Consider the following 14439-nt stretch of genomic DNA (forward strand, 5'->3'; position numbering starts at 1 on the left):
GGTGTAGAAGCAATTCTGGAGTTGCAGGGTAAGCTAAATGGTACCTGGGGTCCTTCCAATTTTGACATTCTATGAATCTGCAGGTCTGCTTTCTAATAATAGTATGGATGAACCAGAGAGGCAAGGTCTCTACTCATAGGGCAGCCACCTTACTTTGATACATCATCACCTCTTGTCTGAACTATTAAAATAGTCTCCCAATTGGCCTCCCTGCCTCAAGTCTCTCTCCTCTCCAGCCCATTCCCCATATCACTGTCAAGTGATTTTCCTTAAGTACATCTCTGTTTATGCCACTCTCCTGCTCGATAAACTTCAGGGGCTCCCTATTACCTCCAGGATCAAATATAAAATCTGCTGTCTTTTAAAGCCTTTTATAACCCAGCCCTTTCTTATTTTCCAATCTTTTTTTACATCATTTTCTTCCTGATCTTGATGGTACAACCCAATTGACCTTATTGCTGTTCCTCACATGTAACACTCCATCTTCCATTTTCACAACTTTGTAGCGTCTGTCCACCATGCCTGGAATGCACTCCCTCCTTTCTGCCTCTTGGAATCCCTAGTTTCCTTCATGATAGCTCAAGCAATACCTTCCATATGAAAGCTTTCCTAATCTCCCCCCACCACACACACACACACACACACACACACACACACACACACACACTTCCCAATTTCTTAGTGCCTTGCCTCCCAAAATTACATTATATTAATTTTGTATATCTCTTTCCCTTGATAGAATGTAAGCTTCCTGAGGGCAAATACTGTTTGTTTCACTGTCTTTTTACCCTCAATGCCTAGCACAGAAGCTAGGAGGCATGATGGATACAGCACTGAGCCTTGGGTCAGGAAGACCTGAGTTCAAATTTGACCACAGATACTTATCTGGTATGTGACCCTGGCAAGCCACTTCACCTCAGTTTCCCCATACATAAAATAGGGTTTTTGTTAGTTGAAATAAGATAATAATTGTAAAGTGCTTATGATAGCACCTGGAATATAGCAAGTGCTATGCAAATATAAGGTTTTTATTCTTATTAGTGATTTCCCACTAAATGATGATTGGTTGTGGCACACAAATATTCCTAACAAGCTAATTTATTGACACTGATTGTTCACATTTATAAAATTTTAAGAGCATATGGGCCTGTAGACCCCTTGGCACGGGAAACTAAAGGCATTATGCATATGCAAAATTCAGAACTAGGGGTGCCTGTGCACAGGACCAGAGAACTGGTCTGTACATCTGTGCATAGGATGGTATTTCCAAAAATCTTATTTGATGAGTTTTGACCTTGAAATGGTGGCCTGAAATAGTCAAAAGAATCTGGATTTACAATTAAAAGGTCTAGATTTGAGTTCTGATTTTACAGATGGGGAAAACTGAGGGTCAAGAAGAAGTGACTTGCTCTAATCTCCTCCAATTACCTTGCAATTACCTTGCACATACTGATACATGTACCTGTTGTCTCCCCTCACAGGATCTAAGCCTGTCGAGGGCTAGGATAATTTCATTTTTAGTGCCTGGCACATAGTAGGCACTTAATAAATGCATGTTGTTTGATAGGTTATATTGCTAGATCATGAGAGGCATCAGGCAGCTATGTGGCATAGTAGGTAGAGTATTAGGTCTGGAGTCAGGAAGATTCATCTTCCTGAGTTCAAAATCTGGCTTCAGACACTTACTAGCTGTATGACCCTAGGTAAGTCACTTTACCAGGTTAGCCTCAGTCTCCTCATTTGTCAAATGAGCTGGAAAAGGAAATGGCAAACCATTGCGGTATCTCTCTCAAGAAAACCCCAAATATGGCCATGAAGAATTGGACACAACAGCAATGACTAAAGAATACCAACAGCAGCAGCATAAGAGGTATCAAGCATAGGGAATAGAGGATGACCTGGCTTCAAGACCAATCTCTCAGCTGGGTGGCACAGTGGATAAAGCGCCAGCCCTGGATTCAGGAGGACCTGAGTTCAAATCTGGCCTCAGACATTTGACACTAGCTGTGTGACCTTTTGCAAGTTACTTAACCCTTATTGTCCTGAAAAAAAAAAATACCCCAAAACAAACAAACAAACAAAAAAAACCCCCTATCTCTGACAAAAACTGGGTGTTTGACTCTAGGCAAGTTATTAAATGGCAAGGTGGATGAAAAGTGCTGAGCTTGGAGTCAGGAAGACCTGAGTTCAAATCTAACCTCAGATACTTGGCTGCTATGTGATGCTGGCCAAATCACTTATCCACTTTTTTTTTCTTTTTCTTTTCTTTTTTTTTTTTTGCAGGGCTATGAGGGTTAAGTGACTTGCCCAGGGCCACACAGCTAGTAAGTGTCAAGTGTCTGAGGCTGGATTTGAAATCGGGTCCTCCTGAATTCAAGACAAATGCTTTATCCACTGTGCCACCTAGCTGCCCCCCCTACTTATACACTTTCAGCCTCAGTTTCCTTATCTGCAAAATGAGGGAGCTGGATTGGACAACCTCTAAATTTATGAACCTATGACTTAACCTCTCAAGACCCTCCCAGGCAACTCTGAGAATCAGAAATACAGGGCAGGTGGTGATCCCTATCCCCACTGAACTCTCACTGGGAGCCCCTTATACCAGGGAAAATGCAAAGTCATCCAGCTAATAAATGGCAGAGCCGAGTCTTGAACTGAGGCTTTCTAACTCCAAAGCCAAGACTTCTTCCCCTCCCCTGCTCCACAACATTCCAAAGAGCTGAATGCTAATAGGGAGGAGGGCATTCTGTATTCCCATCTCTCTATGTGCAAGTCAGGAAGGAGTAAATGATTTGAGCAATCAAAGCTGAATTCTGGCTCTGGAAGGCGGGTGCCACCTGTATGCAGATAATATGCAGCATGGCCGGATGCTGGAGATGTGTGTGGGTTTTGTTTAAATAAGGTAGATTGGCTCATCATTGCTAGGACCCCATTCTTGAATGTCATTAATAACCCAGAGCAAAGATCTGTGGGGAGGTAAAGGGTGGGCGGAGGGGAGGGTGAGATATAAACAACCCAGTCTGCCACACCATCATCCATTCCATGGCTCTGGCCTTATTCTCCCCAAATAGAATTAATTTCTTGGATTCGGTTCTGAAATTGTCATTTTTTTACTCCATTTTCCTACCTCCTGTGAAATGGAATTTGCATTCTGATTCCAGCTCACTGGGACACAATGTCCCTGGCAAATCATTATTTGCTTTGGCCTGAGTTATAGAGGGCCTGCAGACAGACAAACAGAGCAGCATGACCTGGAAGAGAGGTGTCCACAGAACAGAGGAAGCAGAACACCTACATCTCCACCAGCCACTCTCTCAAGTAGCTGCAGATGGTAAGAATCTGCTGGAAGTCACTCAGATTCCCTGGATCTGGACTGGCTGGTGATGAGGACTGACAATGGAGGGGGTAGGAGAAGGCCAGCATGGGTAATAGAATATTTTTCAAGAAATATAATTTTGGGGCAGCTAGTTGGCACAGTGGATAAAGCACCGGCCCTGGATTCAGGAGGGCCTGAGTTCAAATCTGACCTCAGACACTTGACACTTACTAGCTATGTGACCCTGGGCAAGTCACTTAACCCTCATTGCCCCACAAGAAACCAAAAACAAACAAAAAAGAAATATGTTGTTTCTTTTCTTTCTTTCTTTTTTCTTCTGTGGGGCAATGAGGGTTAAGTGACTTGCCCAGGGTCACATAGCTAGTAAGTGTCAAGTGTCTGAGGCAGGATTTGAACTCAGGCCCTCCTGAATCCAGGGCCGGTGCTCTATCCACTGCACCACCTAGCTGCCTCCAATTTTAAAAAAACATGTAGATTCATGGTTTTATGGAAGCTTGGAAGAGACCCCAAAGTTCATCCAGTCGTTCTCTCTCATTTTGCAGATAAGGAAACTAAGGATCAGAGAAGAAGTTAATTGTTTAAGGTCACATAGCTACTTGGTGGCAGAGCAAGGACAAGAAGCTATCTCCTCATTTTCAGTGAATGACTTCCCTCCCTGCCTTCTTTTCTTTCTTCCTTACCCCTTCCTTCTTCTCTTCCTTCCTTCTTTTCTTCCTTCTTCCCTTAATCCTTTCCTCATTCTCCCTTCCTCCCTCCCTCCTTTCCTCTCTTCCTCTTTTCTTCCCTCTCCCTCCTTCCTCCCTCTTTGCATTATTAAAAAATTGATGCCTGGGGGCAGCTAGGTGGTGCAGTGGATAAAGCACTGTACTGGCCCTGGATTCAAGAGGACCTGAGTTCAAATCCGACCTCAGATACTTGACACTTACTAGCTGTGTGACCCTGGGTAAGTCACTTAACCCTCATTGCCCCACCCCCAAAATTGATATTTTGTATTTTTAAGCATCAGAGTCATTTCCTGATTTTACTCCCCTGTCCCCACTGAATCCTCACTTATAAGAAAGAAAAGAAGTCAAGCAAATACATTAAGAAAACAAATGATAAACAAAGCAACCATATATGACACCTGACATTTCCCATCTCCCTATGGAGAAGAGGGGCATGTGCTTCATTATATCACACTGCCTTTTAGGAGCAGAGGGCTTAGAGATGGAAGGGACTTTAGAAATAATCAATTCTCATCATAAGGATTAAAGCTGGAAGACACTTTAGGCATCATCTAATCTGATCCCTTCAGTGTTGTTTGTTGTTTTTATAGATGGGGAAACTGAGGCCAAGGAGATTGAATGATTTGCCCAAAACTAAACAGTGAACAAATAGCAGAATTGGGGTTCAAACCAAGGTCTTCTGACTCTGCATCCATTTCTTTGTTTCCTTATCATGCTATATGGCCTATCACTTCTTTTTTTGGGGGGGCGGGTTTTTTTTTTTAGTGAGGCAGTTGGGGTTAAGTGACTTGCCCAGGGTCACACAGCTGGTAAGTGTTAAGTGTCTGAGGCTGGAGTTGAACTCAGGTCCTCCTGACTCCAGGGCCAGTGCTCTACCCACTGCACCACCGAGCTGCCCCCTAGCCTCTCACTTCTACTGGTCTATGGTGACTTATATTACCACTGGGAGTCTTGTCAGGTCTCCTCCAAGGAATGAACAAGAATCATTTATTCTATATGGCATTCTATATTCTAAGGTCCCTTCCCAGCTATAATACTCTGTTTTAACAGGCTACATTGTAAGGCTTCTCCCCAGCACTGGGATCCTATGTTGTAAGGTTCTATGTTCTAAGGTCCCCTCCAGTTTTAGCTGTCTACCGTGACTTGGTGTTAGATACTCACCTGGTAATAGCAATGGCCCGGAACTCTTTGTACCCTTCTGAGATGGCCTTCTGAATGGCAGTGCGTTCTGCACAGATGCCTAATGGGTAGGCAGCATTTTCTATGTTGCATCCTGAAGACATGAGAACACAATTGACCAAATGGCTGGGCGAGGAGAAATCGCAACATCCCCTCCCCCAAAGTCAGAAAGATTATCCCTAGATCTATACAAAGGACCCAGGTTCTAAAATGGTGCCAAGGGATTAGCATAGACCCTGATGCCATGGGCATCCAGGGTTAAACCAAGAGAGGATGAACGGGATATTGAGGAGATTAGAAACCACATCATAAAAAGAAAGGTTAGGGGCAGCTAGGTGGCGCAGTGGATAAAGCACCGGCCCTAGATTCAGGAGGACCTGAGTTCAAATCCATCCTCAGACACTTAACACCTACTAGCTGTGTGACCCTGGACAAGTCACTTAACCCCAATTGCCTCACCAAAAAAAAAAAAAAAGAAAGAAAGAAAGGTTAAAGGAATTGAAGCTGTTTAACTTGGAGAAGCGAAGATTTAAGGGATACATGCTAACCTTCTCCAGATACCTAAAGGGCTGTTGTGGGGCTGTGGGGTCAGTCTTGATCCACTCAGCCCCACAGGGCAGAGTTAGGAACAATGCTAGGCAGTTGCAGAGAGGCAGATTTCAGCTTGAGATGTATGGAAAACCTTCCTAATAATTGGAGCTGTCCAGTAATGGGATGGGCTGTCTGGGGATGGGGTGGGGTAGGGTGGAGAAGAGAGCTCTTCTAGTCATTGAAGGTCTTTGAACAGAGAGGCTAGACCACCACTTGTGGGGGAGGGAACAACACCTCCAAGGAAATAAAGAAAATACATATATGCCCATGCCTATGTATATGTGTGTATATATATATATATATATATATATATATATATATATACACACATATATTATGTATGCAAATATATGGAGGGAGACAGTGAAAACAGTGGGAAATATCAGGGAAGGTCATTTATAGGAGGTGACACTGGAATTGGAGGGAACTAAGGATTCTAAGGAGTTGAAGTGAGGAGGAAGAGTATGCCAGGTATAGAGGATGGCCTGTGCAAAGGCTTGGAGGTGGGAAAAGGCATGTCATATATGGGGAACATCATGTATGCCAGCACATATGAGGGGGAGTAATGGGAAATCAGCCTGGATTCATAGGTTTTAGTCAGACAGTAAAGGGATTTAATTCCAAACAGAAGTTTGTATTTTATCCTGGAGCCACTGAAGCTTTTTGAGCAGGGCACTGATACATGTCCTTCTGGAACACCAAATTGGCAGCTGTGTGGAGGATATTTTGAAGAGGAGAGAGACCGGAGTCAGAGAGACCAGCTGGTGAATGGTTGAATATACTGAGGCCTGGAAGGAAATATTGCAATGTCACTAAAAATGATTTTTAAATGGGGGAAATTCTGTGATTCTGTCAGTAGGAGAACTCTCTACATGAAAGCAGATCATCACCATCTATGCTTAGTAAATAAGTATAACTGAGGGGGCAGCTAGGTGGTGCAGTGGATAGAGCGCCAGCTCTGGAGTCAGGAGGACCTGATTTCAAATCCGGCCTCAGACACTTAACACTTACTAGCTGTGTGACCTTGGGCAAGTCACATAATCCCAATTGCCTCACTAAAAAAAAGAAAGAATTGGGGCAGCTAAGTAGCACAGAGGATAAAACACTGGCCCTGGATTCAGGACGACCTGAGTTCAAATCCAGCTTCAGACACTTGACCCTGGGCAAGTCACTTAACCCTCATTGCCCTGAAATATATATATATATATATATATATATATATATATAACTGAGGCAGTTTCTAGGGGGCACATAGAGCCTATACTTCCTATACTTGGTGCTAGGAATATGGATAAAACAAACAAAAAATACCAGTCCCTTACATTAAGGAGTTTACATTCTATTGAAAGGAAAATTGTCAATGAAGTTGTGTAAAAGAAAGAAAACAGAATGAAAACAATGATCATAGATAGTCAGATGGTTGGCTGGCTAGATGGACAGATAGAGTTAGAAGGATAGAAGGATAGATAGAAGTATAGAGAGAGATGGAGAAATAGAAGAATAAAGAAGGATGGATAGAGATAGAAGAATAAACATGGAAAGAGGATGGAGAAATAGATGGATAGACAGCAGGATTGACAGAGGGATAGATAGATGGAAAGAAAAAAGGATGGAGATCAATGGATAGAGGAGGATGGATAGATAGAAAAAGAATGGGTAGATAAATAAAACTTTTATTAAGCACTTACATAAAGCAAGGCACTGCTAAGTTCTGGGAATATAAATGTAAGCAAGCAAGATAGTTCTGTCTTCAAGGAGCTTAAAATGTAGTGGGGGGGGGGCTAGGTGGCCCAGTAGATAAAGCACTGGCCCTGGATTCAGGAGGACCTGAGTTCAAATCCAGCCTCAGACACTTTACACTTACTACCTGTGTGACCCTGGGCAAGTCACTTAACCCCCATGGCCCCGCAAAAAAAAAATGTAGTGAGGGGAAGACAATACATAAAGAGTTTTGTGGTCACCAGAATAGTAGCTTTGAGGCTGTTTCCAGGAGTGGGGCACTACTGTGTTTGACAGTACCCAAAGTGTATGGCCTTTCAGACTCACCATTCCCTATGCCTGAAATATCCTCTCTCTCTTCATTGGTTGAATTCTTGCCCATCTCTTAAAGCTCCACTCAAATGCCAGCTCCTTCAGAGACCCTTCCCTGCTCCTTGGGTCAGAAATCCCAGGGCACTTGGTGTACATGTCTTTAAAGTCCTCATATGCAATGTGATATGTAATATTTACTTGGGCTGGTATCTTAGAAAGGCAGCATGGTGCAATGGGACTGCTGGATTTGGAATAGGAGAACCTAAGTCCGAATCCTGCCATTTGTTTGACCATGGGAAAGTCACTTTCTTCCCTAGCCTTTGTTCTCTCATTAATAAAGCAAGGGTGTTGGACTCAAAGACCTCCCAGATGCCCTAAATCTATGATCCTGTGATCTCTTTACTAGACAGTGAACTCCTTGAAGACAAGAACTGTGGAACTATGTCTTGTGTATATATGCAAAATATGCACAGGTATGAATTGACTTGCATTATTGACATATTCAGTCAGTAAGTATTCATTAGAGGGCAGTTAGGTGGGGCAGTGGATAGAGTATTGGGCATAAAGTCAGGAAGACTTGAGTTCATATCTGACCTCAGACATTTACCGGCTGTGTTATCCTGGACATGTCACTTAACTTCTACTTGCTTCAGTTTCTTCATTTGTTAAAGGGGGATAATAACAGCACCTACCTCCCAGGATTATTGAGAGGATAATATGTATAACTTTGCAAACTTTAAAAGTGCTATATGGGGGCAGCTAGATGGCGCAGTGGTTAAAGCACCAGCCCTGGATTCAGGAGTACCTGAGTTCAAATCTGGCCTCAGACACTTGACACTTACTAGCTGTGTGACCCTGGGCAAGTCACTTAACCCCTATTGCTTGCAAAAAAAAAAAGTGCTATATGAATGCTAGCTGATATTATTATTTATTAAGCATTTACTATATTCCAGGCACTGTATCAATCTCAATTTAGAGATGAATGGATAAACAAAATGAAAAAGGACACAGAGTAGACAATCAATTAATTGTTAGTCTGTTAATAAAAATGTGTTAAGCACCTATGATGTCCAAGCACTGTGCTAAATGCTAGGGATACAAAAATAGGCAAAAGCCAGTATGTTAAGAGATATTAAGTCTATTAAGTCTATGGAACTGTGTTCTTGAGTAATTTTATTTTGGAGGGAAATGAATTTTGAGTTGTTTTATTTTGGAGGGGTTGGGAAAGTTAGAGAGGGTCCAAACCTCTGATTTCAAAGGTGTAAGGAACTTCCTGTGTGGAAATTCCATCCTCTGATACACATCAACAACTCTCCTATACATACAATTATTGAGTGCAGACCGGGAGCCCTGAGAGATTGAGTGTCTTGCACACTTGAGTGTCATACAGCTTTTGTGTATTAGAGACAGGACTTGAACCCAGGTTTTCCTGATTCCAAAGCTGGCCTGTTAAACACTATATATATATATATATATATATATATATATATATATATATATATATATATATATATGATTTATTTTACTGGAATGTTAAGCTTCTAGAATGCAGGGATGTGTCTTTCTTTTGCCTTTGTATCCTTAGTGTTCAGGTCAGTGCTTGGCACATAGTAGGAGCTTAATAATGCTTGTTGATCGTGTTGTTGTTTAGAGTTAAGTGTATTGTAACTTCTTATTTTTTTTCTTAAATAAGAGATTTGGGGCTGACTAGCTTCCTTCCATAAACTTTTCATAAAGATCCACTTACTCCATGCAAAGACCTCTGCTGGGCTCAGCAGAAACAGAGGTAAATAAACAAGAGGTGTTGCTAACCGTGGTATAATATTTAAACAGTTTCATCATTGCACTGTCATTTTTACGGAATGTCCTAAGAACACACAAAGAACAGGGTGGCTTGCAAAACTCATAGAGTTTCCTACTGATGGGGAAGGTTACACAAAGGGAAGGAAATAAGTGAAAAACACTCCTAGGAGCCACAAGCTAAGCCCTGCTGTGACTCAGCATTAAAGAACTGAGATTGGGACACCAGCAGTCTATAAAAAGCTAATTCCTGACTCCTCCCCAGATTCTTAGTGTCACTCTCCTGTTTTTACTGGAACTCAGATGTCCAGAGGCAGCATTGTGGGGTGGAAAGAACCCTGGGTTGATGGTCAGAAACCCTGGGCTTCAGTTTCAGCATGACTGTTAAATTAGCTTTGTGAAGGGGCAGCTAGGTGATGCAGTAGATAGAGCACTGGCCCTGGATTCAGGAGTAGCTGAGTTCAAATCTGGCCTCAGACACTTAACACTTATTAGCTGTGTGACCCTGGGCAAGTCACTTAATCCCAATTGCCTCACACACACACAAAAATATTTAAATTAGCTTTGTGATCCTGGGAGCCTCAGTTTCCTCCCCTGTAAAATGGAGACAACAATCCTTGCATCAAGCACCTCATAAGGATGTGATGGGGAAGGTGCTTTGGGATCAGTAAAGGACCATAGAACAGGAGCTGGCATTACCATTATTTATAGGAAATAATATGTTGTCTTGACAAAGAGGAACCTGGAAAGTAGTGGGTGAGCAGAATGCTCCTTTGATTCTTTGCTATTGTCAGTGACTGAATTGTATCCCACTCTTATTTGTCTCTATTTTCCAACCCAGGCTGGTCTACTTTGACCAGTCTGCCACTTGTGAATATTAGGAGACCCAAGCCTTTGGCTCTATATCAAGCTTTGGTCGTGGATAGAATCTTAGGACATGTGCTTGTTTCGGCAGCACATATACTAAAATTGGAACGATACAGAATCTTAGGACACAGAATGTCAGATCGTGGGATAGTAGAACAAGGTGGAAATTGTCAAGCACCTAGCACAATCCCCTTATTTTACACATGGATCCTAAAGAACACGAATCCTCTTATTTTACAAGTGAAGAGACAAGGCCCAGGGAGAAGAGCATTGCCCAGGGTCACACAGCTGGTTAATGGAAGACGTGTTGGGGAGAGAAGCAAGACTTCAGTTCTTTTTACTCCTCAAGTCTTCTACTACTAGAGTGGATCTCTATTAACTAGGCTTGAAGTCAGGAAGACTCATCTTCCTGAGTTCAAATCCAGCCTCAGACACTTGCTAGCTGTGTGACCCTGGGCATGTCACTTAATCCTGTTTGCCTCAGTTCCTTTTTGGAGAAGGAAATGTCAAACCACTCCAGTATCTCTGCCAAGAAAACCCTGAATGGGGTCAGAAAGCATCAGACAGGACTGAACAATACCCTGGCTACCGTTCCTTTTCAGGTGATGTGAGATGTATAATAAGCCTTTTCTCTGAAGGTCAAAATTGATGAAAAGTAAAGGCTGTCTGTAAGGAAGTTGCAGTGGTTGACTAAAGGGTGCCTGACTAAGGCCCTATTTGCCATCATCCCCATAAAATGGGGACACACTGGAGAAGGAATGTCAAACTACTCCAGTATCTTTGCCTAGAAAAGAATTGGATACAACTGAGCAACAACAAATACAGATGACATACACATGTATGTGTGCATATATGTGTATGTACAAACACATACACATATGTAACTAATAGCCATTCCCCAATACATAAGAGGTCAATGGATATGAACAAGCAGTTCTCAAAAGAATTGCAAATTATTCACAAACACATGAAAGAATGCTCTCAATTGCTATTAATAAGAGAAAAGCATCAAAACAACCCTGATGTTTCATGTCACACTCTGAAAATTAGCAAAGATGACAAAAAATGGCAAGAGTCAATATTGAACATATAGGGAACTGTCAAATTTATTAAAATAAGAGCCATTCCCCAATCGATATATGATCAAAAGATATAAAGAGTTTTCAGATGAAATAATCAAAGCTATCTATAGCCATTTGAAAAAAATGCTCTAATTCACTGTTGATTAGAAAGATGTAAGTCAAAACAATACTGGGGTACTTCCTTATACCTACTGGATTGGACAGTAGGACAGCAGAGGAAAATGACAAATGTTGTAGGGGATATGGGGAAAATGAGACATTAATGCACTGCTGGTGGAGTTGTAAACTAATTCAAACATTCTGTAGAGCAATTTGGAATTATGGCCAAAGGGCTATAAAACCATACATACTCTTTGACCTAGTAATACCACTACTAGGTCACTATCCAAAAGGAGATTAAAACCAAAAAGTTAAAGGACCTATATGTACAAAAAATATTTGTGGCAGTCCTTTTCTGGTGCAAAGAATTTGAAATTGAGGAGACACCCATCAATTGGGGAATGGATGAACAAATAGTGTGATGAGATTATGATGGAACACTTTTGTGCTATAAGAAATGGTGAGCAGGATGCTCTCAGAAAAACCTGGAAAGCCTACCATGAGTTGATGCAAAATGAAATGTACTATCTACAAAGTAACAGCAATATTATAAGATGATCAGCTGTGAACGATTTAGCTATTCTCAGCAACACAATGATCCAAGACAACTCTGAAGGACTTATGAAAAATGTGATCCAAGGGGCAGCTAGGTGGCACAGTGGATAGAGCACTGGCCCTGGAGTCAGGAGTACCTGAGTTCAAATCCAGCCTCAGACACTTAACACTTACTAGCTGTGTGACCCTAGGCAAGTCACTTAACCCCAATTGCCTTCACTAAAAAAAAAAAAATAGTAATCCATCTCCAGAGAAAGAACTGATGGTGTCTGAATACAGATTGAAGCAAAAAAAAAAAATTTGTTTCTTTTTCTTAAGTTTTTTTTGGTCTGTTTTCTTTTACAACCTGACTAAAATGGAAATACTTTGCATGACAACACATGTATAACTTATATTGACTTGCTTGAATTCTTTTTTAAAATATGATAACTTTATTATATATTTAAAAAGAATAGCAAGTTGAATGTAATAGATTTGAAGTTTCATGTATAATCATCTTTTTTTATTATGCTACATTATGGAAATGCTTGTTCTAACCCATAAATGAAAAATAAAATAAATTAAAAAATTAAAAAACCAAGCAGACATACAAATCAACAAAACAAAAACCCTTCTGTGACACTCCATTGCTACTGAATGTTTGTAAACCCATGATCCTGTGAGAAAATAATTATTAATAATGGGTTTCTTGGGGAGACACAAGGACCCAGTCTTAGCTTTCTCTTCATCCCCAAGATTTGCTTGAATTCTTAAGAGGGAGTGGGGAGGATGGGAGGAAGAGAATTTGGAGCACAAAGTTTTTAAAATGTATGTTAGACAATTTATGACCAAACAAGAGATAGAGAATATTATGAAATGCAAAATGGATTATTTTGATTACACTAAATTAAAAAGGTTTTGTACAAACAGAAGCAATGCAGCCAAAAGTAGAAGGGAAGTGGAAAGCTGGGAAACAAATTTTACAGCAAGTGTTTCTAATAAAGGCCTCATTTCTAAACGATAGAGGGAACTAAATCAAATTTATAAGAATGCAAGTCATTCCCCAATTGACAAAGGATATGAACAAGCAGTTTTCAGATAAAGAAATCAAAGTTATCTACTGTCAAATGAAAAAATACTCTAAACCACTATTGATTAGAAAAATACAAATTAAAACAACTCTGAGGTACCACCTCATACCTATCAGATTGGCTAATATGACAAAAAAGGAAAATAATAAATGTTGGAAAATCTGTGGAAAAATTGGAACACGAATGCATTGTTGGTGGAGTTGTGAACTGATTCAACCATTCTGGAGAGCAGTTGGAACTATGCCTAAAGGGCTCTGGGGCTGTGCATACCCTTTGACTCAGTAATACCACTATTAGGTCTGTATCCCAAAGAGATCATAAAAATGATAAAGGACCCACATGTACAAAAATATTTATAGCAGCTCTCTTTGTGGTGGGAAAGAATTGGAAATCAAAGGAATGCCCATCAATTGGAGAATGGCTGAACAAGTTGTGGTCTATGAATATAATGGAATACTATTGTGTTGTCAGAAATGATGGGCAGGCAGATTTCAGAAAAATCTGAAAAGACTTAAATGGACTGACTGATGCTGAGTGAAATGAGCAGAACAAGGAGAACATTATACACAGTAACAGCAACATTGTGTGATGATCAATTATGATAGACTTAGCTCTTCTCAGCAATACAATGATCCAAGACAATTCCAAAAAAACTCATGATGGAAAATGTTCTCCACATCCAGAAAAAAAGAACTGTGGATTCTGAATGCAGATCAAACCATACTGTTTCTACTTTGTTTTTTGTTTTGTTTTTTTAGTTTTTTTTCCTTTTGTCCTGATTCTTCTTTCACAACATGACTAATGCAGAAATATGTTTAATGTGATTGTACATATATAACCTCTATCAGATTGCTTTCTGTCTTGGGGAAGGGGGAGGGAAGGGAGGGATAGATGGAGAAAAATTTGGAACTACAAATCTTATGAAAACAAATGTTGGAAACTATCTTTACATATAACTGGACAATAATAAAATACTTTTATGATTAAAAAAATAGATGTTAGGGGCAGCTAGGTGATGCAGTGGATAAAGTACTGGCCCTGGATTCAGGAGTACCTGAGTTCAAATTCAACCTCAGATACTTGACACTTACTAGCTGTGTGAC

The 14439-nt window shown here is 40.8% G+C and overlaps 1 protein-coding gene across 1 annotated transcript in view; it reads right to left on the minus strand.

Moving 5' to 3' along the window:
* CDA (cytidine deaminase) overlaps positions 1-14439 on the minus strand; it is a 31903-nt gene that overhangs the window by 11449 nt on the left and 6015 nt on the right. The window contains 1 exon segment of the mRNA XM_043991327.1: positions 5224-5335. Coding sequence (XP_043847262.1) covers positions 5224-5335 — 112 coding nt within the window.

The sequence above is a fragment of the Dromiciops gliroides genome, chromosome 3 (assembly GCF_019393635.1).
Source record: "Dromiciops gliroides isolate mDroGli1 chromosome 3, mDroGli1.pri, whole genome shotgun sequence".
NCBI classification, from domain to species: Eukaryota; Metazoa; Chordata; class Mammalia; order Microbiotheria; family Microbiotheriidae; genus Dromiciops; species Dromiciops gliroides.